Source organism: Trematomus bernacchii, unplaced genomic scaffold (assembly GCF_902827165.1).
Source record: "Trematomus bernacchii unplaced genomic scaffold, fTreBer1.1, whole genome shotgun sequence".
Classification (NCBI taxonomy): Eukaryota; Metazoa; Chordata; class Actinopteri; order Perciformes; family Nototheniidae; genus Trematomus; species Trematomus bernacchii.
Genome location: NW_022987524.1, coordinates 1,924,517 through 1,951,328, shown reverse-complemented (window position 1 = coordinate 1,951,328; position 26,812 = coordinate 1,924,517). Strand labels below are relative to the sequence as shown.

The following is a 26,812-nucleotide window of genomic DNA, read 5'->3' as shown; positions in this document are numbered from 1 at the left end:
AAAGTTAAGCACTGCCACATTAACACATTAGCCATGTCATTTTCATTCTACAAGAGTTCATTTAAACACATCATGTTACAATTGACTTTGTTATGCCCAATACTAATCTTTACTGAATAGAGCTTGAGTGCACCAAACTAGAAATGGTTATTGACATACACTGCAGTATCAGCATGACCTATACAACTTTTGTTATATCTTAGCTAAACACACACATCAGAGTTGTTTCCCTCCTTTTACCCTTCAGATACTGCATCTATTAAACACCACCTGCTAGGGCACACACACACACACACACACACACACACACACACACACACACACACACACACACACACACACACACACACACACACACACACACACACACACACACGCACCAACACACACACACACACACACACACACACACACCACACACAACACACACACACACACACACACACACACACACACACACACACACACACGTTTCTTTGAAAGTCACCTCCATGTTTCAGATGAATATTCACATGGACCTTAGCTGTCTGAATATGATAATTGTGTCTGTTTTCTTTTTTTTTTAAAGGAAGTCATTCCCCTCCCAGCATGCAACTCTGGCTGCTTTCGCTGCGGTCTACATCTCAGTAAGTGCTTATTATACACTCTCTCAACATCTGGCCACAGAAGGTACAGACAGGTCTTTTCCACATATTTAGAAATCTAAATAAATGTGAATTAAGAACAAGGTGTAGGATTACATTTCTTATATCAGCTTTAACAGAGGGCTGGTTGTGTGTTTCAGATGTACTTCAACGCGGTGTTGACGGACTCGGCCAAGCTGCTGAAACCTCTGCTCGTCTTCTCCTTCATCATGCTCGCCATCCTGGCCGGCCTCACCAGGATCATCCAGTTCAGGAACCATCCTGTGGACGTGTACTGCGGCTGGCTGCTGGGAGCTGCCATCGCAGTTTATCTGGTAACACCCTCACAGGATGTTTCGTTGGAAGTTTTTTGTGTAGCTTAAATAGCAGAAAATAACATGAACTCTTACGGAGCTTACGGCGTGCATTGAAGCTTCAACGTTTCTGCCCATTCACTTTGAATGGGGTGACGTCACGCTTCGCCGAACTGCATTGTGCACACAATGCACAAAAGTAGAGCAATGTTCTACTTTTGAAGCTTCGACGGAAGCGTCAGCCAATCGAATCATATGCCAGTACAAGCTCTAGCCAATCAAACCGCTGCTTGTGTGTCCGGGGCGGGAGATTCATGTGATTGGTTGTTGGTCTAGCTTCAGACATGCCCGCCGGCAAGCTTCAACGCACGCCGCCGTGTGTAAGCTCCGTTACAGATACACATTTCCACTGCGTTGAGATTGCCAACAAGGCGGAAGCATCTCATAACTTAGCAGATAATGAAGGACATGAAGAGCCATTGTGCTCTGAACTAAATAGGAGTAGCCGTGTCATAGTGAAGACAGGGATGTTGCACTATAAATGATCATCGCTAATTAAATGTGAGGGTTGAAACTGCATCCATAGCAACGTAACTTTCTCATTGCTCATTTCGTGTGGATGTTGCTCTGGAGGTAGACACTCTCGCTGGACTGCTTTTCTCTTTTTGTTCATTTATTATTCATGAGAAACACGACAGCGTCAGGTGAGAAGAGTGGTACATATGTGAATAGAATCAAAGAGGACATATTCTGCAAATGTTCAGCTTCTTATCAGTATGTAGAGTAGGGATGGGTACCGAGCTCCGGTATTAAAGGGGCCCCGGGGCTGAATTATTAAAGACCGTGGTACCGTTAAGCTCTGACTATATCGGTCTTTTTATCGGTACTGGAGACATTTAAAAATGATATGCCATATGTATTATTGCTACATAAACATTATATTGCAGTTTTAGTTTCGCCAACACCTTTTCTAATTTGAAATAAGACTACAAAATGCGTCTATGATGTATTTTCGATCTTTCCAATCCAGACGAGAGATCTCTCTCTCCCGTCTGTGTGTGAGGGGGCGGGGCAGTTTACACACACACAGCTGCTACATGCAGCAACACACACACACGGAGGAGATGGCGGAGAGAAGCGCTCCGAAGTGTAGTTAAATGTTACCCGTCTCGATGTGGACAATGCACGTTGCCAAAAATGCAATAAGAGTTTAGCATGTAAGGGCGGTAACACGAGCAATTTGTCTAAACATTTAGCAAAAGTGCACCACATTCAGACGGAGAAATGCACCAGGTTCGACTGTCTTTCTAGTAGCTCTGTAGCCCCATCCACGAGTAACGTTTCCACGTCAGCTATATTATGTATACCTTAATCTTCCTCCAGAAGAACCGTTAGGCCTTTTGCAGCATACCTGTATGCCCCACCTGTGTTGCTCTGTACCACTGTGTGTTTGCAGTAAATACTTGTTTTTTGTTTGTTTTTTACAGTTCTGTAAGTTCACATTATTTACAAGTTGTTTAGTTAATTTACCTTTTTTTTTTCTTCAAAAGAACCGATAAGAGTACCGTTAAAGGACCGGATCGATAAGCGGTATCGATAAAAGTATTAGTACCGTTAAAACCTTAACGATACCCATCCCTAATGTAGTGTCTCTCATGTGACATGTCTCCATGCTTTAAAGGGCCCATGTCATGCTTTTCCGGTTATTACCCGTCCCCTTGTGTGTTATGAAGGTTTTTATGCATGTAAACGGTGTGCAGAGTCACAAACCCTCAAAGTACACCCTGTAGCGAGTAAAACTCTAACACAGAAAATACCTCCCCAAAACGCCTCGTTGGAGATACGTCATTGTCCATTTGAGTCTTCCATTTCGTTCTGGGTACGGCATGATGTCATGCCGTACCCAGAACGAAATGGACCAATCCGTGGAGCCGGCGGAGCCGTTACGTTAAGCCCCCGCTGATTGGTCCAAATTGACCAATCCACGGACTTCCTCACACACACATCTGTGGGCAGGGAGCAGGCAGCTCAGCTGATTTCTCCTCCCTGGCTGCAGGCTGATAACAGACAGTTGGGATCGCGGCGAAATTCTCTCTGCAGACCCATTCTCACAGCGTTTATCAACCTTTTTCTTACTCAATATCAAGCCACACTTATTGTTTTTACTTCGGCTGTGACTTTGTGTGTGCTCAGGATGAGTTTGGCTGTGTTTCGCTATGTATCCTAAACAAGGAAACAACACCTCCACGGAGCTCAGCGCGATTCACAACGTCCTGACCAATCAGAGCACACTGTGCTCACAGGGAGGGTGGGGGCTGGAGCTATTGGAGCTACAACGAGCCGTTAAAGGCAGAGAGTGAAATTCAGTGAATACACGTAGTTTACAGAGATGCTGTATGAGAAACCAATGTGAGTTTGGAAAAATGCACAATATAAATCTATTCTAGTAGACCTCAACAATGGAATTATGATCAGTGGAAATGGCCATGACATGGGCCCTTTAATGTTCTAAAAGCTCTTTAAAGGAGAGGTGTCATGGCCATTTCCACTGATGATAATTACATTGTTGAGGTATACTAAAATAGATTTATACTGTGCAATTTTCCAAACTCACATTGGTGTCGCATACAGCATCTCTGTAAAGTATGTGTATTCAGCAGTATTCACTCTCTCCACTAAACGGCTCGTTGGAGCTCTTGCCCCCCCCCTCCCTGTGAGCCTAGTGTGCTCCGATTGGTCAACTCGGCCACTCTGTTCTGATTAGTCAACCACCAGAGAGGCTCCGCCCATGTCTAACAGTGCTTTTTTCGGCTCGCTCTCAGCGGAACAACAGTCTTATAATGGCCTCGGTACAGCCGTATATTTTATACGCTAACTAACCGAACTGTACCTACAACTGTTGTTATAGAAGAGTAAGTTATTTTTACCTGTAATAAACTACTACTGTTTGATGAGAAATCAAATCATGGTTTGCTATATATGAATGATATGTTATAGGAGCAAATAATTCAGGGAAGAAGGGATAGGCCTACTAAGTATTTCCATCAAACTTTATTTTTAGAAATGTACAAAATGAACATGCGTAAATATACATATATACACTGTATATCATCCATTTCTCCCCTTATAGGCGTTTTCGGCATCTTGCCTATCGCAGCTTTGTAAGCGGCTGCCGGGGCTTTTTAGGATGAGCCATCAGAGTGGGTCATCCCGTGTGTGTGTTGTCCGCCAGATACGCCAGGAGTTTCCTGATCTGGCTCGACAAAATCAAATGCAAATCACAAAATATTAGAGAAACTTAGTTGTTTTAGATTCGTTAGTAGTAGTTGTGGTAGGAGTGTGTATCTATCTAATCTATCTATCTAATCAACACAGTTAGCTTGCCAGCTAATATGCTAACCTACGTTTGCTAGTTGTTCAGTGTAATATGCTATAGGCTACTATACTATGAACAACAGATAGTGGTTCATATTAGGCTATCAAGAACATGTTTACAATTGCAATCTTATACGGGTAGTCTGCTACGTTCATTGTAGCTGGCATAACAACAATGTTTCCCGAGAAAACTCATGTCTAGCTCCGTTGTTTAGCTCGGTAGCATACACGCTAGGAACGCCAGCTATAATGTAATTACGTTTCGCGACTGACCGTACGGTAAATCACCTGGAGTATACTGTCTATGAGTATTTCGTGTGTGAATGCAGACATTCTCCTGCTATGAGATACATGTATGTAAGGCCATCTGCTGATATTAGAGTTGATATATGGAAACGCTAGCAACTTAGTTAGCACAGTTAGCACTGTGTCAATGGCTTAGCAGTCCGACACACGTTTACACATTTAAACAGTCGTGGTAGATACCTTGTTTGGGAGACATTCCTAACGAAATGAAGTGCCAATCACAAAATATTATTGAAACTTAGTCGTTTTATGTTCGTCAGCTTGCCAGCTGGATTACAATGCTAACCTACGTTTGCTAGTTGTTCAGTGTAATATGCTATAGGCTACTATACTATACTATACTATACTATACTATACTATACTATGAACAACAGATAGTGGTTCATATTAGGCTATCAAGAACATGTTTACAATTGCAATCTTATACGGGTAGTCTGCTACATTCATTGTAGCTGGCATAACAACAATGTTTTCCCGAGCAAACTCATGTCTAGCTCCGTTGTTTAGCTCGGTAGCATACACGCTAGGAACGCCAGCTATAATGTAATTACGTTTCGCGACTGACCGTACGGTAAATCACCCGGAGTATACTGTCTATGAGTATTTAGTGTGTGAATGCAGACATTCTCCTGCTATGAGATACATGTATGTAAGGCCATCTGCTGATATTAGAGTTGATATATGGAAACGCTAGCAACTTAGTTAGCACAGTTAGCACTGTGTCAATGGCTTAGCATTCCGACACACGTTTACACATTTAAACAGTCGTGGTAGATACCTTGTTTGATAAATACACAAATAACAATGCAAACTTACAGGTTGTGTACCCGAATATTCCCCTGCTCCAAACAGTCCAAACAAACTAGGAATAGCATCGTCCTTCAGTTTCAAATGCTGTGCATATCCGGCCTCAAACTGGGCAATGTTTTGGAAGCTTTCGTCTGTGAAATGCCGCGCACACAGTAACGTTCTTCGAACCTCTGAAGGAACAGTGTTAAACAGAAATGTCTTCCGTCGGTAGGACAAACAGCTCAGATTTCTCCTCACATTTCAGGAAACAGGTCCTTGGCATTGGCATTACTGGATCGATTGTGAACTGAACCAGAGCTTCCAACAGTAAATGGCAGAGGGTGTGGCCAGCGCCGCTGGGTGTGGCCATAGCTCTTCCGGATTGGTCCATTTTGTTCCAGGTACCGCATGACATCATGCCGTACCCGGAAGAATCAAATGGACAGTGACATATCTCCAACGAGGCGTTTTGGGGAGGTATTTTCTGTGTTAGAGTTTTACTCGCTACAGGGTGTACTTTGAGGGTTTTGACTCTGCACACCGTTTACATGCATACAAACCTTCATAACACACAAGGGGACGGGTAATAACCGGAAAAGCATGACACCTCTCCTTTAAGCGACCTTGAGGTTATGAAAGGCGCTATATAAATTCAAGTTATTATTATTATTATTATTATTTATTTTTCTCATACTGCCTGTGCTGCAGCACCTCTTTTCACCCTCTGTCTGAAACCAGAGCCCAGTCTGCTCTGATTGGTTAGCTGGCCGGCTCTGTTGTGATCTATCACGGCCAACCTGGAGCGCTAGCCATTTGAAGCACAAGTGTTACATAGTGATGTCATAACACTCTTCAGGAAAGGGAAAAAAACCCAAAAGCATAATAGGGCTACTTTGAAATAATACTTGAGCCAGGCTTTTGTTGAACACGTGTTTGCTGAATTACAGTAGATGCTGACGTTAAGATGGTTTTTTCCCTGTTTGTTTAGCAAGTTGTGCTGATACAGACACCGGGCCAGGCGGGCCAGTTCTTTCTGCGGAAACGCAGATCCAAAGAAGACGCACGGCATGTGCTTATATGTGTGAATTTGACCAGAAATAAATGAAATATGAGACTGATCGGCTGAGGTTTGTGTCAGTACTGACAGTACATGTGCTTTAGTCATCAATCAAAATGTATTAGTATAGCCCAATTAAACAAATTACACATGTTCCTCAATAGGCTTTACAGACTGAACAGCATACGCAGTATCAGAAGAAAAAAAAACCAGTACAAACCAGTTGAAGAAAAATGAGTTCTGTATTATTTCAGTGTATTATTTAGTACAATTCTGTGCTGAAAGTAGACATGGATGTTCAACTCAAACCGGTGGATGTTGGCTCAGAATATCTGATGTCTCCCACTCACCATCACCCTACAGCCCACACACACTCAGATACATGTCCAGTATACACACACACACACACACACACACACACACACACACACACACACACACACACACACACACACACACACACACACACACACACACACACACACACACACACACACACACACACACACACACACAGCCCTGTTCAGCTGCCTACGTATTTGTTGTTATGCCTTCTCCTCTTCTGCTCTGGAATATTGTCTCAGCTGATGCAGAATCAGTAACTTCAATTAAAGCATTTTACCAGCGGAGTTCCCTGATACTACATTTGTATTTATTTATTAGGTTTTTATTCAACAAGGACCATGCATAAAATATAAAATACATTCATCTCAAAAAGAAAAGAGATAATACATGCCAGATTTTAGCTTATTTTTTGATTTCATTATCTTTGCTTTTTTATGCCTGTTTTTAAATGCCATTTAATAATGTGTTTATGCTGTATTTATTCTTAAATGTCTTTTGTTTTTATTTTGTAAAGCACTTGGAATTGTCGCGTACTGAAAGGTGCTATATAAATAAAATGTCCTTGCCTTGCCTTATAGCACTTGCTCTATCTGCAGTCCTTGGATACGTACACACTTGACAATCAAAAAACACTTAAAACATGACTTAGTGTCTATCACACTAACAATTATACAACAGATGAAAATACAGATCTATAAAATATAAATACCATTTATACAACTTGAATATTAAAGTTCATTTAAACTGTTGGCACTGATTGCTAAATATCAATTTTCTTGCACCTTGGGAAAAAGAGTGGAAGTCTGTGCACGTTTTGATCTCAGCTGGAACAAATGACAATAGCCGCGTTCACACCAAGTACTTTGCCGTACTTAGTTCCCAGCACTTAGTTCCCAGCTCTTAGTTCCCCTATGGAACTAAGAGCCGATCGCGTTCACACCGGAATAAGTTCCCTGAGGGAAGATTACGCAAATGAGCCGCTGACGTCACTTCGTCTTCTTCTGCTTTGGGTTTACTGGCAGGCCGCAAACAACTTCACGGCGTATACTGCCCATGGATGTATAGATACTGCCACCCGAAGTCCCCGGCCGGAAGTCCCCGGAGTTGGGGACTGGCTTCAGTAGAAGCTGCTGGGACTCTCAGCAGCGACTTACAATAAGTGCATTCGACCAAGAAGATACAAACTTGAAGAAAACAGAATCATATAAGTACATCAGGTTTCATAGAGCCAAAACATTTCAAGTGCTACTCAACTAGCTTTAGATAAGCCAGTCCTTTGTTAGTATATAAGTGCTTTGTTAGTAATTTGGGATTTTTTTTTTTTAAATCCTCTGGAGCAGAGAGAGGATCTGTGGATTATTGTTATTGATTAATGCATCAGTGTTTCTTAGGGTCAAAAACACTAAACTCACAACTTAAAATGAAAGCGTTTAGTTTATTTAAAGTGGACCTATCATGCTATATTTAAATGATATATTGTAGGGCCATACCTATATAAGGTATATTTATATGTTTCTGTTTTCAAAATACCAAACAGATCATGCATTTTAGCCATGCCTCATTTCGCTCTATGTGCTGTTTGCTGTCTACGGGTCTGATTCTGCTGACCACGCCCCCCTGCAGGAGAGGTGAGACGTGCTCTGATCAGCTGCTGGGCTGTCAGAAGAGGGGGAGAAAAAGAGATCTCCGTCCTCCGTGTTTTATTATATAGAGTCGTTATTCATTTGTTTTAAAGCTCAATAAATAACAAAGAAGACCTTTGACCGGCACTTTTCTAATTTTGTCCGGAAGATTTAAACTTTAACGGACATCTTGACCGGCGAAAGAAACTGAAACTGAAACTCTGCCGCGGGGTCCCCTCGTTCCTTGGAAGAGGCGGAGAGGTGGGTGTTTGTCATCTGCTGGTGGACTAACCGGAGAGAATTACAGTGCTTGCCTCGACGGGGAGGGATTGCATTGAATTAAAGCAGCTGGAGCAAACGCTTGCCTCGGGGAGGGAGAAAAAAAGCCACAGCGGAGAATAAACAGAAGGGTAACCATGGTAACTATGGGCGGGAAGTCTTCTTCGCTGCTTTTGTGGCAGACTACAGCGCCACTTACAGGCCTGGCATATGTACTACAGCGTCTCCAGCGCTTTCGAGCGGCAATGGCCGGCCGTGGCCCAACCCCACATTCCCCTGATAGGTGGAGAGTTGGCCCAATAGCCGTAGCGCCACTTCTGTGACGACATAGAAGTGTTCAAATCTGGATCAGTTTTTATCAGATCTGTTGCAGCCCCGTTTTTAGAGATTTGGGTATGGAGGAAAATAGAGAGGGTTGTGTTTTCTGACTGGAAAAAAAATGTGTCCCCCTGGAACACCGGGGACACATATTCATGTATAAAAGACGTACAAAAGTGCATTTTGCATGATAGGTCCCCTTTAATAAAAGAGCACATGTTCAATGTGAAAAGTGACAGTAGATATAGATTAGTTGCAATTTGGTGCTATATATATATATATATATATATATTAAAAAAAATTATAAAATATTATAATCTTTTTTTTTTTTTAAACACCTTGAATTTCAGGGGGGGCGCGGGGCTCCGTTGGCGGGGCGCAGCGCCCCTCCAAGACAATGGTAGGGGAAACACTGTTTTATCTAGAGCAACTTACAATAAGCGCAATAAACCATAAAGATACAAACACAGAACAGCAAGAATCCTGCAAGTATATTTTTTAGTCACATTGGCCATGGTGCAGTGGAAACAGGTTGGTTTTAAGTCTGCGTTGAAAATGTGTTGACTTTCTGCTATCCTGATATCAATGTAGAGCTCATTAAATCCTTTTAGAGCCAGGATAGCAAACAGCTGTTACCTGGGTCCCACTAAAAGTGAAGTAGAAGCGAGGAAGTAGCGAGCCGGTTGGCTGATTGGCCGATTGGCTTATTGACTGAAGTGTATGGTTTGTTGTGGATGTAGGAAGGTCCTGATCCATTCACAGCACATGAGGCCAGTACCACTTACATGTTGGAACAAATTGTAAAGGTAGCACATGTAAAAAAAGTCATTGCACTGACCAGGTAATGTCAGTCGCACAGCACTACTAATAATATTAGCTAACAATCAATTTGAAAATAATCTTAGCTAACTGTCCTTTTATTATATATCCCTTGCCTAAGTAATGATAGTGACAGGTAGAAAAAAACTGTCAATGGGGGAGTTCTTCCCATGTCTGAACAAAGACATACGTTGCCAATCCAATATTTTCGATCCTGTGTTCCTGTGTTAATTACCAGTTTTACTTTTGATAAACCCAAAAAGTTTGTGTTTTAAAAGAAATTCCTCCCTAGTCAGGTGATGGAGTTGAGTGGAAGCCAAAGGTTTTCTGCAGCTCACTTTCTCCAAGTCTCACTGTCTCACTACAGCTCTGTACTGCAATGCCATCGTTTATCAAACCAATTTTGATTTGATTTAAATTCCTTGACTTAATAAACACAATCTGTGTGGTGTGGTTATACATCGGTCAACAACATCACTTGTTGTGCTAACCTCTTTGCTGCATTCTCCTCTGAGTGTGTCTGTGTGTGTACTTGTATGCAGGGTGTGTATGCTGTGGGGAATTTCCAGCCGAGTGAGGATCGGTCTAGAAGTCGAGCACCTACCCCGACCCTCAGAGAGCCCCCCCTCTCCTCCTTACCAAATGTCAGCCAATCAGCACTTAGCAACAGCCACCAAGGTAACACCCTGCCTGACAGGTTTCTCTCAGCATTACAGATATATTGTCGGGTGCGAGTAGAATACAACATATGCCATTGATAATAAATCATAATAAATAAAAGCTAAAGGTTTTATTAACAATAGGCAGTGCAGAAAGAAGAGGAAGCCAATGAGATGAAGGAGGCCAAGTAGAAAAACCTGATGACATGGAGAGTAGCCCAGATCTATTCTGTGGAAGAGGAATATAGGGCAAAGTGCTCAGTCTCCTAGGAAAGACGAGTTGTAAAAACAAAAGCCATCAGGAGTGCTACAGCAAAAACATGCTCTACATGTGGATCATAGCAGTCTAAAAAGAATGATTCTTATTCGTTATGAGCTCTTTGTGACACCAAAGAACAGACAAGTGCACCCATAAGGAACAGGAAGCAGACCATAGCTTGTCAATTGTCCCTTCCTCATATTAAGTTTTTCTTTAAGCACCAGGTTATTTTTTCAATTGCTTTCATTGAGAACAGAGTGGAAGTTAGAGGAGAAGCTTGTCTTTGGTCGTTCAGAAGGAAACTATCATAACAAAGGCAGAAAAGCCCAATTGTTTAAGCTGATCATCTGGGTATACCCTGGATGTTACTATTGGCAAGTGTTGTACATTTATCTCCATAAGCTTATCTTCCTTATCACTTTACGGCTATCTGACTGAGCGGTGAAACTCCTTCAGAATGTGTAAGAGCGAGAACCCTCGATTGGTGTTCAAGATGAAAAAACTGTGTAAAACATATATAAAATAGCCCTAATAGATAGATAAAAGGCAAATCAAATGTTTTTAATGATGAGAACACTCATTTAAAATAATCCCATTTTAACCTTGACATTAGGAGTGTGACTCTCCTTGTTATCCACTTACAGGTCACCACACCCTGGCTCCCAGCCAACCAGAGCCCATCATCACAAGGACCTCCTCCCACACTTTGTCCCTCAACCAACCAGAGCACATCCTGACTCGGAGCGCCTCCTACCGAGAGCCGTCTATGAATATGAAGCGAGCCAGCGCTGACGTGGAGGTGATCACCCCGTCCAGCCCCATGGGCCCCACCGACAACATGATGACCTTCAGCAGCAGCACCCTGCCAAGGTCAGCAGATATCCTGTTTAACTGCCACATGCTTATCCATATGTAAAGGCTTTTTTGCAATGTGCCTTCTTTTTCAGGGACAGAGGACTTCCTTTTATTTTAGCATGGCATTTTATTTAAAGGTCTCCTATTATACTCTTTTTCATCAATATATTATAGGTCTCGGATATATATAAAACATGTCTCTGAAGTGTTTGGCTCGAAATACCAAACAGATCATTGCAGCATCCCATAATCCCCTCTGTTTCAGCCCTGTTTCAAAAGTGCTGATTCTCTGAAGGTTTCCCATTAATCTAATTCCCCTCCTCGTCTTAGTCCCGCCCACAGGAGGAGTCGAGGAGGGGAACCGAGGAGAGAGGAGGGGAAGCAGCAGGCGGTTAGAGAAATGAGAACTCCTCTCCTCTGAGCGGTCATTTTAAAGAGACGTCCATTAATGATGACAGGAGGCACAGCAGCCCTCTGTCTGATGGACAGATGTGTTCATGACCACTTATATATTTACTTTGATTCATTCACAGTGCGGTATGATGAGACAATAATAGGCTACAGATGCGGACATACACACACATACACACACACACACACACACACACACACACACACACACACACACACACACACACACACACACACACACACACACACACACACACACACACACACACACACACACACACACACACACACATATATTTATATAAATAAATACAATTTCAGAATCAAACAAGTATGAGAGCACTCTCATAATAACGTAACACTATCAGAGACTGGATATATACCCCCCCCCCCCCCTCTCTGGTCGCTACAATGGGGAAATGAAATTACGGGCCAAAAGTTGTATTTACAAGTATTAAAAATAAGCAGAGGACACCAAACCAACTGAGACCTGTCTGTCCGCTGCATCTACACACACACCTAACAACCCAACCCTAACCCTTTTTTCATGAAACTTTCAGAGTCTCTTTACACAGAGGGGACACATGTTTATGTATAAAAGACATGAAAAAGTGGATTTTGCATAATAGGTGACCTTTTAGTTAAGTACAGACAAAATTAGCTTGCTACTTATTGTTCCATGATTAAAGCAACTACACTAGTACACGAATCTTGTAGAGGTCTATAGCCAGGACAGACATGGCTTTTTAAGGCAGTTTATTCGAATATAGAAAAATATGAAGTAGCCTCAGAATCACATTAAGGTGGTATGAAATACCTTATTTCATATTAAAAAAGCTATTTTAATCAATCTACTTGAAAATATGCTCTATGAAGCGACTGTAGCTGTCAGATAAATATTTTGTGGCATGGAAACACAAGGTGGTTGCTCTGACGCTGCGTCGATGCTTTCGTCATGCGGGAGTGGGCGTGGTTAAATCTCAACTGGGTGGAAAAATGGGCAGGAGGGATTTCATCATGACTGTCATTCTGCCACACTGCAGCTCCCACTTTACACATTGTACAGCCACTTAGGCACAAGTGCTAACTACTCTAGAAAGAAGCTTTGCTAATTGACAACATCCTGCTGTGGAACTCACATGGTTGTGGTTAGCATTCTGCTATGACGCTTCAATATAATAGCTATGCTGCTGTTTTCTGTGTTATTGATCATGAAGTTTGTTTGCCCCTTTCTCTAGGTCTCACGGAGGCTCCTCATTGGAGGAGGGTCGCAATCCACGTCGTCACGCCGCCATCCACGCATCAATGGATTCAACCAGATCCAAACAGCTGCTCAGCCAATGGAAGAATAAAAACGACAACAGGAAGCTGTCCCTGCAGGTGATGGATGGAATCAGACCTTGCACCTCCTCCTCTCCTCAGAGAAACATGGAGCTGCGCTGCTCCTCTGAGCCTTCTGCCATGGGCCTGGAGGCGGAGCTCCGCGCTGGAACACACCTGCCTTCACTTATCAGCTGTCAGGAGACGGAGCTGCGTGCTGGGGGCCACATCCCAGCTCAGTACATGAAACTAGCGGCAAGCTCTGTTCCTATGACCAATCACAATCACCTGCAACATAACGGCAGCACAGGAATGGCTGGTGGGGCCAGAGTGTCTATCCAATCCCGGCCTGGATCCTCGCAGCTGGTTCACATTCCTGAGGAGGAAAACGTCATGAGCAGGGATCAGGAGAGTGAGTCAGAGGACAGCATGATGGACGGTGGGGGGTCAGTGAGAGAGAAGTGGATGAGAGTGGCCGAGAAGACCACCATCCCCTGCAGGCCGCTCAGTGCTGGAGGACAGCCTCGTCTTATGCAGGTTCATCATTCTTCTTTTCACCAACTTTACCTCTTGTTATCTGTTTGTTTGTTTGTTTGTTTGTCTGTCTTTCTGCCTGCACCAGCAGATAGAATATCAGAAAAGTCTTTACTTTATTTTCAATTCCTCTGTGTGTGTGATACAGACAGAGATATAGAAATGCTGTTTCTAGCCATCACAAATAATACAAATATATCAAAAATAAATACATACATGTATATATACACACCTGTACACCAACGTATATATAAATATGTATATATATATATACATATATATATATATATATATATATATATATATATATATATATATATGTATAAGCTGGTGGCCAGGAGATATGCCTATATTCTCAATGCCTACCTCTAGATTCCTGAATTGTGATTTACCCTAAATCCACAAACCAAATTTGCAATCCACATCCTGTTGGTAATGGATTACAGAGTTATTATTCCTTGTTGACAGGGTGAGCAAATTAACTTCGGGAATACGAATTTTAATCCACAGCTGGTTTGTCAATTGTTAATCCTACAGTTTGTGTTTTGCAGTTGGTTTGTAATGTGTCTGCACTTACAGCGACTCCAAGATCACTAGCCAATTTAAACATTTCAAACATACTGGAACTTTGGTGAAATACAGTATCTCAAGATGAAGACTTTATCCTTGGCCTGAGCTTTTTCAACCATTTGTTGTGCATTCAGATCCAAATGTCTTTCCTAAACTGTATAATTCACTGTCAACCTCTAATTCCAGGTGATAGCCTTATCCAAACAGCAGGGTCTGCTGTACTCTCCTCGGTCGGAGGACGGGGGATCCGTTCGATACAGAGCCCTGACAGACCAGGACCCATCACCGCCGGCTTCCACCACTGGAGCATTGGGAGGAGGAGGTCTGTACTGCTGGTAGTACTATATGTGAAGCATTATGACATCAATAATTGTTATGCTTACCAATCATGACAACCACAGGGAAGATTGGTAGTCTTAAAAGCCCTCCATCCTTGACTTTAGATTCTGTTATTGCAGAACAACATAAAGTAGTATAACACTAAATAGAAGAGTGATTGGGGTTGAATAGGTCACTTTTCTGCCACCATTATCCTGCAACTTTTCTACATTTAAGGCAGATTGCATTTGCTTAAGAGAGCCACCAATGATATGTCTGGTAATATTAAATATTGTGTATTTATCAAACATAGAGTCAAATATGGACATATTCTCTGTGACTTCCCCCTGATGTTTATGAAGAGTGGTTGTGAAGCTCTGTGCCTCAAGCACTGGTATGCTGGGAATAAAGTATATACCTAAGTAATTTAATATTCTAGATGTAGAAGAACGAGTGGGAACTAATTAATGAACACTGTGCCTTTTGAGTTATGGATTTAAACAATCAAGATCATGATTATCATTGCTATTATTGATTGTCATAAGGGTTAGTAGTAGATGATCATTATTGAGTTATTGATTATTTGTCTTGTTCTGTCAGGAGGTTTAGAAAGAAGTGGAAGTATAGTCCGTATCGATGCCCACCCAGAGTCCAGATCAAACAAACCTGTGGTGAAACCTCCGAGCACGGACGGAAGTGGCTCCTGGCGATGGAAACCACCCGATCAGCGGCCATCCCTCCGCCAGTCGCCGTTCCCCCTCGACGACTTGAACAGACACACAGACAGCTGTGATTCGCTAAGGGATGGAGGGTCAGTGGACGGCCGGAGGAGCGTGACAGGAATCGAAATGGAAAGCGATGGGGGAGGAGATGGAGGGGGTGGAGGAACAGGAGAAGGGGGGGAAGAAGGTGTATACACGAACCATCCCCATGTTGTACACCCTTTACATCCCTTACATCCAAATAACCCCAACAACTTTCAGCACCCCAATTTTAACCCCAACAATCCCAATTTTAATAACATTCACCTTAACTTTAACCCTAATTCTGCCAACTTTAACCCTAACTCTGCCAACTTTAACCCTAACTCTGCCAACTTTAACCCTAACTCTGCCAACTTTAACCCTAACTCTGCCAACTTTAACCCAAACTCTGCCAATTTTAATCCTAACTCTGTAAACTTCAACCCAAACTCTGCCAATTTTAATCCTAACTCTGCAAACTTCAACCCTAACTCTGCAAACTTCAACCCTAACTCTGCAAACTTCAACCCTAATTCTGGCAACTTTAACCCCAATTCTGCAAACTTCAACCCTAACTCTGCCAACTACAACCCAAACTCGGGCAACTTTAACCCCAACTCTGGCAACTTTAGCCCCAACTCTGGCAACTTTAGCCCCAACTCTACCAACTCAAACATGACGATACCCCCCCCTGCCAGCTTTGCTCCTCCCTTCCATCCCCACCCTCAGGCCATCACCACCATCAGAGTCACTCCGGTGGATGGAACGGCTGCCAGCAGCGACGGTGGATCGGACTGCCAGTCCGTGGCCTCTTCGAGTTGTGAGTCAACCCTGAGGAGGAAGAGTGGCTCCCACATCATCCATGTCTCAGATCGAGGGCCCACACCCGACCTCCACAATAACCACCGCATCTGTGATGACAGTAACCGTTACGACAACGAAAGCCTTTTTCAGGAAAACTTTCAAAGTTTCCAGGAAAACCCCATCCACCCTAACCATCCCAACCACCCCAGCAGGCAGTTGCAGGGGATGTTTGGGCGTCCCAGCCCAACGCCTCCCCCTACCCTACCCCGCCCCATAATAACTCACACTCCACCACCTACTCTGGGGTTGGCCTACAAAGAATGATACACTTTTTGTTAAAATCATATCCTAAACCTGGAATTTAAAACATGTCCTTCTTGACCAGAACAATATTTAAACAAATATGAGAGCAAGTTTGGTTAAGTCTGTCCACCACCTAGGGTCAGCTATTAGGGAATCGGAAGACCAAAAACATTTAGGACCCAACTGCAACCTGTCACCTGGTCAATAAGGGCACAATATTTGGCCAATTGTGACGCCCAGCAGCTTGCTGACTGAAAATGTGTTATTTCTTTAAAGGAGACGTACCTGAGCTGATCAGGACCTATTTTCAAAAAGTTATGCTTCCCCTTTGGGTCAAAAGCCATAGAGAGTAGGAACACATTTAGCTCGGCCCAGAATCTCCCACTGGCAAATACGACATAACTCTTGGCATTGCTGCTCACAAGAGGGGTAAGTTTGATTCAACATGTTTACTTTTTGTCACTTTTTATTCGTAAATGTGAAAAATGTAGTACACTTGCTTCCTAGGCTCAAAGATAATGGGCTTAGTAAAGTGCTGACCCTTCGACTGGCTCAGTAGCTGTCCCATTGCTCCCTGCCAGCGAGGAAGTCAGCCTAAGAACTGCTATGTCAGCTTTTTATCACAACAACAGTGCAGCGCTCATCCTTTTGTCATACACAGGTGACAATATTAATATATCAACATTACAGGGATCCCACATGTCATCAGATGGACATTTGCATTCAAAACCTGTAAATGTGCTGTGTATGCACATTTGTACATATGAATGTGGGTGGCCACAGTGGAAACTAAACCCACAGTCACAATGAGAATTGTGTCTTGGCTACAAGGTGTCCCTTTTTGGCAATAACAGTATATCCTGGTGGTATTGTGTTTGTGATGAAGAACAATAACATGGGACACAGCTTGTGTTTAAAAGTAGTTCAACAAGCGCTCTGTTTTTTACATGCTGTGTGTTATAGATGTGCACTGTATAAACTGTGTCTGTGTAGTAACTGTACTGTACATTGACACATGCAGCATGTGAGTCTTCTGAACCAACTTAGAGCATACACAAGAACTTTCTGTTTGGTTCATTTTCACCACGTCCCCCAGCATTGCAGTATTACAATTAAAGTAAAAGAAAAAGGGATGATATTGTGAGGAAATGGTTTTCTATGTCAAAAGATAGGGTTTTAGTTATATTCAAAAAAGTTAGTATTTTATGAGAATAGTCAGGATTTTACAAAAATACATGGCAAAATGTTACAATTTAAAAATGTCATTTAGAAAGAAGACTAAGATCTTTAACAAAACTGTATGTTCTTGAAAGCTATAACTTTAGTTCTTCAACAACCCTCAGTTTAACATGAAGACTATTCTAACCTGTTTACTACAATAAATATTAATATTTAATATTAAAATAATTATACAATTCAATTCCCCCGAAATACAATACACAATCTCTCAAATCTTAAAACCCCTTTTCATAATAATTGTGATTTCTTGTCTTGTAATAATACAACAGTCTTGTGAAAATAACACATTTTCATACTTTTAGGACTTTTTTATTTTACCCTAACAATCTTATTTATATAACATTATTACTTTTTTCACAAATTATTTAGATTGTTTCCCTTAACACTACTTATTAGTCACAGTGTAATGTTACAACTGTTGTAACTTTAGATGTTTAGATTTTGCATGTTGAATTTCTACATTGAGTGAAACATATTCTCACATTTCTACTCCATGTATATTTGTTGGAGAAAAAAATCAACTGTTTACCAGAAACAGCTATTTACCAGACATTACTCATGCTTTCCTTAGCCCAGTGTTTACATGCTCTCTTTAACTTAGAGCCCAAGTGCCATCTGAAGGAACGAGGTGTGGCTGTGGGCTAGTCACATGCAGGATTCTGTGCTGCTGTTGGACTGCAGGCACTCAGCAGTCAGGAGGAACATTAAGATCCTGTAGAATTTAAGAAAGCACAAATACTGCAGCTTGATGACAGTGTCAGCAGAACACAGTGGACATTTATTATAGATGTGTACATATTTATATATTTCTGTGTCTTTTTGGTTCAAGCATTTGTATGTGAAGGGCCATGATGGAGATTTAGGAAATTAGGTTGCTGGAGATGATGATGTTGCTGCTAATGTGAATGGTATTAATATGTTTTATTAGAATACAGTGAGTAAGGAGTGGAAAAGATTTATATTGTAACATTTCTGAGTATTTTAGTTAAACAAGCCAATATATATCAAGTGTGTTTATGGTTGAATGTGACAGTTGCTACTGAATAACTTTACATGAGTAAAGGACTATCAAAATAATGAACACATTAAAAGGACATGTAGAATTTAGCACTGATTGGTCAATATAAAACTATTGTCCATTGCCACTATTGCTGTGTCTCAAAAAGCTGTTACTTCTGTACTTACATTTGCTGTTTTGAGTGGATCAGTGTGTCCCAATGCTAAGTATAGCAGAATACACTATGAGTAGTCGGATGGTGCACCTATACCGGTCTAAAAGTTGAGTATAGAATGCTGGACACTTCTCACCAGGGAAGTATTAAGAGAACTAGATACAGCAATGGAGGCGGGAGCCCGTTTGTTCCTATGAAAGTTGCTCTGTGGCACAAAAATGGCCTGAATTTCAAGAGGCAAAGTACCCTTAATCCGGACTCCAGAGGGATAATTGAGGATTTCTTTGGGTTCACGGTTGGATTTGTTAGGGACAATTCAGGCCGACAGACACATTTTTCAGCTTACAATTACAGATTTTCTACTTGAAACGTGGACCAGATCTGATAAGGAAATTCAGATCCAGACTTCCCCAGGGAGAATCTGGTTCAAGGAAGTCCCTACGTTGTTACTCCACACCATGGCTTTTATACTAGTATATCTGGCCGGTCAGATGCTGGTCGACGTCAAAGTGCCATTTTGGCAAACTTACAAAGCAGTAACTAAAGTCCAAATTGAGACACAGCAATAAATGTTCAATGAAAAAGATTATAGAAGTTGTTTTTGCTTATTCTGCTAGTGACCAGTTCTGTTGTTATTCCCTTAAACTGGGAGTTTTGAGAGAACAGGCCATAGCCGCTGTGAATATTTGGAGTGGTTTAAAAGATGTAGAAGGTACGAGCCACATTAAAGAGAAAAAGAGCAGTCACTTGTTATGCTTGCAATTTAAATTGCAGTTTCGTTCAGGGAAATTACTATTAGATGTTTTCCACCAATATTGCTGCAGCAGAGGTTGGTGGGAGCACAACAAGTTTAGCACAGGAGTCAAACGTAATACTGAAATAACAGGTAGATGTACATGTACAAGGAACCTGGCTTCACCTTTCTTAATTTAACAGTTTTAATTTTCTGCACATACCCAACCCTTAACCAAAGCTGCTATTTCTGCCTAAACATGTGCTATTATTAACAGAATCCAGAAGAATGTAAGGAACATATACTCACATTAGAGGTGACTATTTTTTAAATTTGTGCAACCATACATTTCGTAGATGAGGCCTATTCCTGTTCACAACATGTTTAACATGAATACTGTGATGAATCACTCCCTGTAAGAATAAATAACAACACGTATTGTTGCGTTATCCCCTTTGTATTGTGATGGAGATAGAGAAATATATTTTGATATGATAGATAATGTGGATTGTGCTTTGTATTCAAACTCTAATTTCAAGAAAGCATGTCAGTAGATTATTATTTCAGTTACGTGTACGCAGTAGAAACCTGTTTAAGTGACTATCTCAGTTTCAGAACTGTACCTTTGAGTCTACTTTCATGAGCTTTTAGCCAGAACAACAAAGACATACTGCATGTTTAATGGACACTATTTATTTAAGAGGGACTATGCTGAGCTTTGTAATATATGCTATATACAACATTTTGAAATACTGAAGAAGAATGGCAGTCAATCAATAATCTTGGCAAAATAACCTTACAGTAAGTGTTATATACTTAGACTCCATTTATTAATATTACTGTAATTCTCATGTGAATTCATATATCAAGTATTCTGTTGTAGTGTTTATCAAAATGAGAAGAGACTTTGGTACTATTTCACATTTCCTTTGTTGGTCATTTTTAAATCATGATTTCGCTAATAGAACTGTTTTGAATAAAGACAAAGAGGTTCGCCCTGTGAGAATAAACTCGTCCGTGTGCTAACATATGGTCGGAGCACCAGGAGGAACATTTTAGAACATCTTAGAGAATGAGCACTTTACTGGAAGACTGTCCCTCGCCTGGTCATTACTGCACTGTCCCACCACTGTTTACTGTGGAAACCACTTGCTTCATTTGCAAGTCCCTCTAGTAGTATAACACTTGCTATTACAGAAATGTATATTTAATGAAATTCTGATATTTATCGCTGAAGGCCTTCTAATGATGGGCTAGGCTAATGATGTGCTTAGCTAGCTGCATTATTAACTTCATCTTGTAAACCCTGGAACTCTCAAGCAGCCTTAACACTCAAATTTCTATTTCTCCCTTGATACTATTATATGAAATGATGATCTATGATATGTATATGAATAATGTGAGTCTTTAGTTTGGGAATGTGAGTAGCACTTTATTAGCTCACTTGCATACAAAGTGGTTGGTGTTGTTTGTTATGCTAGCAGCTACATAGCTAGCCCTCATACTACCTATTGTTACGACACAATGTTTATAGATTTAACCAGCGGATGAAAGTTTGTTATAAAAATATCAGACAGACTGTGAATGATCCACGGATAATATTTAAGTCATATTTGTAATAACCACATATTGTTGTCTTTTTCTTTTAGTGAATCTCTATTTATATGATATATACATATATATATATATAAATATATATTCAGATATTTTTGATTAGTGTATGTGAAAGAGACTTTTTTATATCTGCTTTTCAAATATGTTGCTAATTGCCATGGCAACCATCTGCACTAATTTGAGTGCATGGCCGGTAAATCCTTTAGCCAGCCAAGAAGGAACTCTCATACTAGCAGCCATGTCGGAAATATTCTGGATCCTGACAGCTATCAAATATAATGGACATTTTCTGCTGCAAGTGAATGAGAATAGCAGGTCAGGTCAGCCCACAGGAAGCACTCTGACGGCAGTTGATCATACTGTATATGTGAACAAATATATAATAGAGTGGTGCAGTGATGTATTTTTGTAGGCCAGCCCAGAAGTTAGCATCACAGGGGCTCACTCAACATAAAGTCATGTAAGTTTGCCTTTGGATTTTTGAATATTGCAGGAAGTAAGATACATGAAACACACATGTTTACGATACTGGAAGTTTTTTTCATCATAATAATCTCCACATATTAACACCACTTTATGATTTATGAGGTGTAATGCAATAGCCATATATAAAAGCTAACGTTAGGCTATAAAGAAAGTGTAAAGTAGTTTAATTTAGTCACTTGTTAGCAACAGCTGTCTTTATAACACAGAAGCAATTGGGGGTGTTTCTTACATATTCTATTCAGTAGTACAAAAGTTGACGATATCTTTAGCTAACAACTTTTGCTTTTAATAAAAAGGTAACAGACAGTGGTAAAACGCTAACACATTTCTGGAATGTAGGACTCACATTCACAAAAGTGGTGAAAAAATTTGGGAAAATACTCTCATTTAATTTTTTTCAAAGAGTAATATGTCATTCTCAATGCACAAAGACTAGGAGTCAGGTTGTGGATAGCTTAGCATAAAGACTGAAGGATGCTACTCTGGCTATGTCTAGGGTTGAAAAATACAATACTTTTTTGTATGAATTATACACTTGAACAGTTCTCTTGGAAAGAAAGCAGAAATGTGTATTTCCCACAGTGTGGCACTATGTCTTAACATGATCACAACAGTGGACTGTTACCATGCTACTGGAATCTAAAACAGCGCTCTGATATAATGTCATGGATTAAAAATGAATGGTTACAGAATATTACACGGAACTGATTCTTACTGGATACTTGAAGTATGTTTAGGTTTGATGTTGTCTTTTTTCTATAACATTTATTTTCAGTTGACATAAGCTATTAGCTGTTTCTAATGATGATGCTGTACATAGACATTTGTATCTTTATACCCATCAGTATATCCTGTGTGTTAGCCCAGCGTGATATTTTGGATGGTCACTCGGTGGAAAAATGCATTTTTCAGCCAATCCACCACAAGTCCATCAGTTCTCAAACTGATCAGATTTGTATCTCTTGTTCAGTCGGCAAGAAGACAGAAATGTTACTGTAATTACAATTTAACTTAAACTAGCCATGTCTGTTTGGTACACTTAAGACTTCTAACATGTTAATAGAAAGTGGATGTAAAAAAGTTCTTTTTATGTGAATATCTTGGGACTCTAGATGTACTTTTCTACACACACACACATTATGCTGATGGCTGTAGGAACCATTGACTCAGAAATAAGTAAATGGTGGGAAACATTTGTGTGAATGTGCTCTGCAGCTATCAGCAGGATTAATGAAGAGAGATACATGGAAAGCGTCAGAATGACTAAAACTTGGGACGAATAGTCATTATACAAATATTCTGTGAGTATTATTGGCATTCCGTTTCTGTGTGGTTTCCTCTCAATGACTCTTTTTACGTGTACACTATTCTGTGTAATTTAATCAGTTGTACAGTACATGTATTTCATTGTTGGCTTTACACAATAACCAATACTAGTACGTTTGTACAAGCAGCTTATTACAACCCATATTGACCTTTATTGTAGAACTATGAAGAGTGACACACACAGGACACCAGATTTTGAGATCCATGTGAAACCATAAATCAACCCGTTGTTAGCTAGCTATTTCTAATTAGACACATGAGCCAACAGTCATACTCCACAGACTGGACAGATGTGAACTTTTTTTTAAAACAACCTGAAGTATTGCTTTGCATTTGAACTGGGGTGACTTTAGTGTACCACATTGTTGAGGGCTGTTACATTTGACATGTACAACAGTGACAGTGTAATGATAATGACAGACATCCTTACGTTTCTCTTTTCCAGTGGTGTCTCTGCAACTAAATAAATATTTGATATCAAATCTGTCCGTCTCAGTGTCTTTGTACCTTTTCATTTTGTTTCCCTGGCACCCGGATGAGTTTCTGCTTGTATAGACAGGAGAGCTGTCAAAATGATTGAAAGGCTTAGAGATATGCGAGCATAAGAAAGTAAGAGAAAGGACAAAGGAAGAGTTTTTTAATAGTACATTGATTAGCCTGATAGAGATATTTTGAATATAATTTAGTACATATAAGTGAAAGCAAACTTATAGATTGGGAAAAGATGGTAATCATACCAACTAACAAAGAAAGCTTCAAGGATCTCACAGCAATGAAGCACAACATCAACTGACCATTTGAGGGCCTTAAGTTTGCAAGACAGTCCTTATTTAAGAGAGTCATTTTCAGTTTAAGAGCAAGACTGGACTTTACGTAAAGATTTTCAAATGTTTTTCCCCAAAACCATGCCTCCATACTCAAATAGCCCCTGCTCGCGCTTAGATTTTCGCTTGTGCTCGAACTGCATGCTCATACTCAGAATTATTGTTGCTTGTACTCAGATATATTGACGCTTCAAGGTTCAAGGTTCTTTATTGTCAAACTAACATAGCTACAGAGTAATTATGTCGTTGAAAATCTTAGGTCACAGGCTTCTCCAACAATGCAACATAATAATACAGATTGTGGTGGCGTTTTAATCCTTGTCTACAATTTAATAGCCACCTCTATCGGGTTGTGGGTTTTGACGCGCCTCTCTTTGTTTCCAAACAAATGAGCTGAGAACATGGTTGAGTCAGATGAGCTTTATTCGTTAGTCCAGACGGCATATAACCAGCAGGACACATTTCTTCGCTTCATCCTAAATCAAAGTTAATAGTCTCCAAAAGAACAAAAAGAACACGGTCAAAAGACTTTTCCGTTTCCCCGTCTCATCACCATCAGCTGTGTCCTATCAACCTACCATATATAGGCATATAGCCATGCACGTGATACTAACGCACATATAACAAATAATAAGTGAGCCTTAAATTAATACATTTTAAACCATAATATGACTCACAAAAATACCTTTAGATGGTGAGTTTAATCTAATTTATATTATTATCAAGCCTAACTATCAGACAATAATAACTCAAGGAAAATGGCTCTAACACAGATAGTAAACTGTCTCCGAATCTTTTTGTTTTTGCCAGGATGCTGCGGTAACGTCTGCCAGACGGCAACAGAAAGAACAGTTTGTGGCTGGGGTGATGGGGGTCTTTGATAATCCGTAGTGTTTTCTTCCTGAGCCGCTGGGAGTAAAGGTCCTCTATGGATGGCAGCTCCGTCCTGGTGATGTTCTGTGCAGTTTTCACCACCCTCTGTAAAGCCTTACGATTGAGGTCGGTGCAGCTGCCGTACCAGGCCGTGACGCTTCCACTCAGATATAAACCAAGCCCAGCAAACCTACACGTCTGGGGCTAAAGTGAGGTACCCGCATTGTTCTGGAAGTGTATCGCTGGGACACCTCCTCAGCAGTTGCCCAAAAGCCCTTGGAGACACACACCAATGTTAGCACCATGACCAAGTGCTGAAGACAATTGGCCAAGTAACACTACGGCCATCAGCACCAGCAAGGGCCACGAGAGGCCAAAAACAAGTTTTTCAGAGTCAGGGAGAAGCCTCAGGTACAACAGAGGGCTGAGTCCGGTCTCCTCACCACCGCCACTGATTGCCAACAGGAAGTAGATCTAGGTAAGCAGCCCGGAGAACTTCAACACTGCTCTGACCAGAAAGCATCATCATGTCAAAGTCCACCAAGCAGCTGGGCCTGTTCAAACTCACAGTGCCCTGGAATGAGCACACAAAGGACCAGAAGTTTTTGGATAAAGAGGGCAGATCTGTGGGCCAATGATACTGGGACGCTAGCTTGGGTCTGATCAACCCCAGCTGGGCCGCCTGGGCGAGAGGGTAACATGTTGAAGGAAAGACCCGAAACACCCAATGACCCCAGGTTACAACACTGACCATGTGTTCCAGAGCATCTGCAGGATGTATTCAACAACTAAGCTGTTTTTTGTCCTGAATCAACAACATTTTTGAACGCTGAATTATGCCTCAATGGTGAGGGCCTAAGATATTCTACAAAGTAATATTTAAAAACATTAAAAAAAAATGTTTTTTTTAAATATTTTTTTTGTTATATTTTTCATTAGTTTTACCAACATAACTTGATTTAATTGTATTTAAAATAACATTTCCAGATAAATAAATCCTTCGAATCTGCCTATTCAGTTTCTGTTTGAATGTGAAGGGTTAAATGAAAGAAGCTCCTTTAGCCATCTCTGCGAGTTCCTGTGAAGATAGGTGCTGATTGGTGGTCCAGCTATAAATTCACAGAGGGCCAGCTATAATAACTGAACGCGAGAGTAATGTCAAATGACAGTACAATTGACCAATCATATCTTCCCTCTAAATGGGTGGGTTTTATTTTCGCGGACTTTATGACAAGTTCCGCCCGCTGTGAAGCTTTTCTTGTTTCCATAGTAACAACAACTTCCTGTCAACAGCGTAAACTCGCCATCAAAATAAAAGCATGTCCATACAAAATAGGATGCCAAGCCAAATTACACTTAAAGGTCCCATGTCATGGCCATTTCTACTGATCATAATTCCATTGTTGAGGTATACTAAAATATATTTATACTGTGCAATTTTCCAAACTCACATTGGTTTCTCATACAGCATCTCTGTAAAGTATGTGTATTCACCGGTATTCACTCTCTGTCCTAAACGGCTTGTTGGAGCTCCTGCTCCTCCTCCCTGTGAGCCCAGTGTGCTCTGATTGATCGCGACGTTGAGAGGCTCGTTGCTGCTCGCAGCTGCTGCGAGGATCAGACAGGCTTCCGTGTCGGCGATACAGCGAGAACAAGCGAAACTCAGCCTGAGCACACACAAACACTCACAGCCGAAGTAAAAACAATAAGTGTGGCTTGATATTGAGTAAGAAAAAGGTTTATAACGCTGTGAGCATGGGTCTGCGGAGAGCATTTCTCCGCGATCCCAACGTAGTAGCCCGAAAAACGTTTACCCATTTAAACAGTTGTGGTAGATACCTTGTTGGTTTTAAACATCATAAATACACAAACAACAATGAATACTTACAGGTTGTGTACCCGAATCTCCCGCTGGTCCAAAC

The 26,812-nt window shown here is 41.0% G+C and overlaps 1 protein-coding gene across 1 annotated transcript in view; it reads left to right on the top strand.

The window, feature by feature from the left end:
- Positions 1-17,850, top strand: part of LOC117473240 (phospholipid phosphatase-related protein type 4-like) — a 36,950-nt gene extending 19,100 nt beyond the window's left edge. The window contains 7 exon segments of the mRNA XM_034118770.1: positions 569-626; positions 785-958; positions 10,390-10,525; positions 11,410-11,635; positions 13,270-13,888; positions 14,642-14,777; positions 15,374-17,850. Of these exon segments, the coding sequence (XP_033974661.1) occupies positions 569-626; positions 785-958; positions 10,390-10,525; positions 11,410-11,635; positions 13,270-13,888; positions 14,642-14,777; positions 15,374-16,644 (2,620 nt within the window). The 3' untranslated portion in view covers positions 16,645-17,850.
- The last annotated feature ends 8,962 nt before the right edge of the window (positions 17,851-26,812 follow it).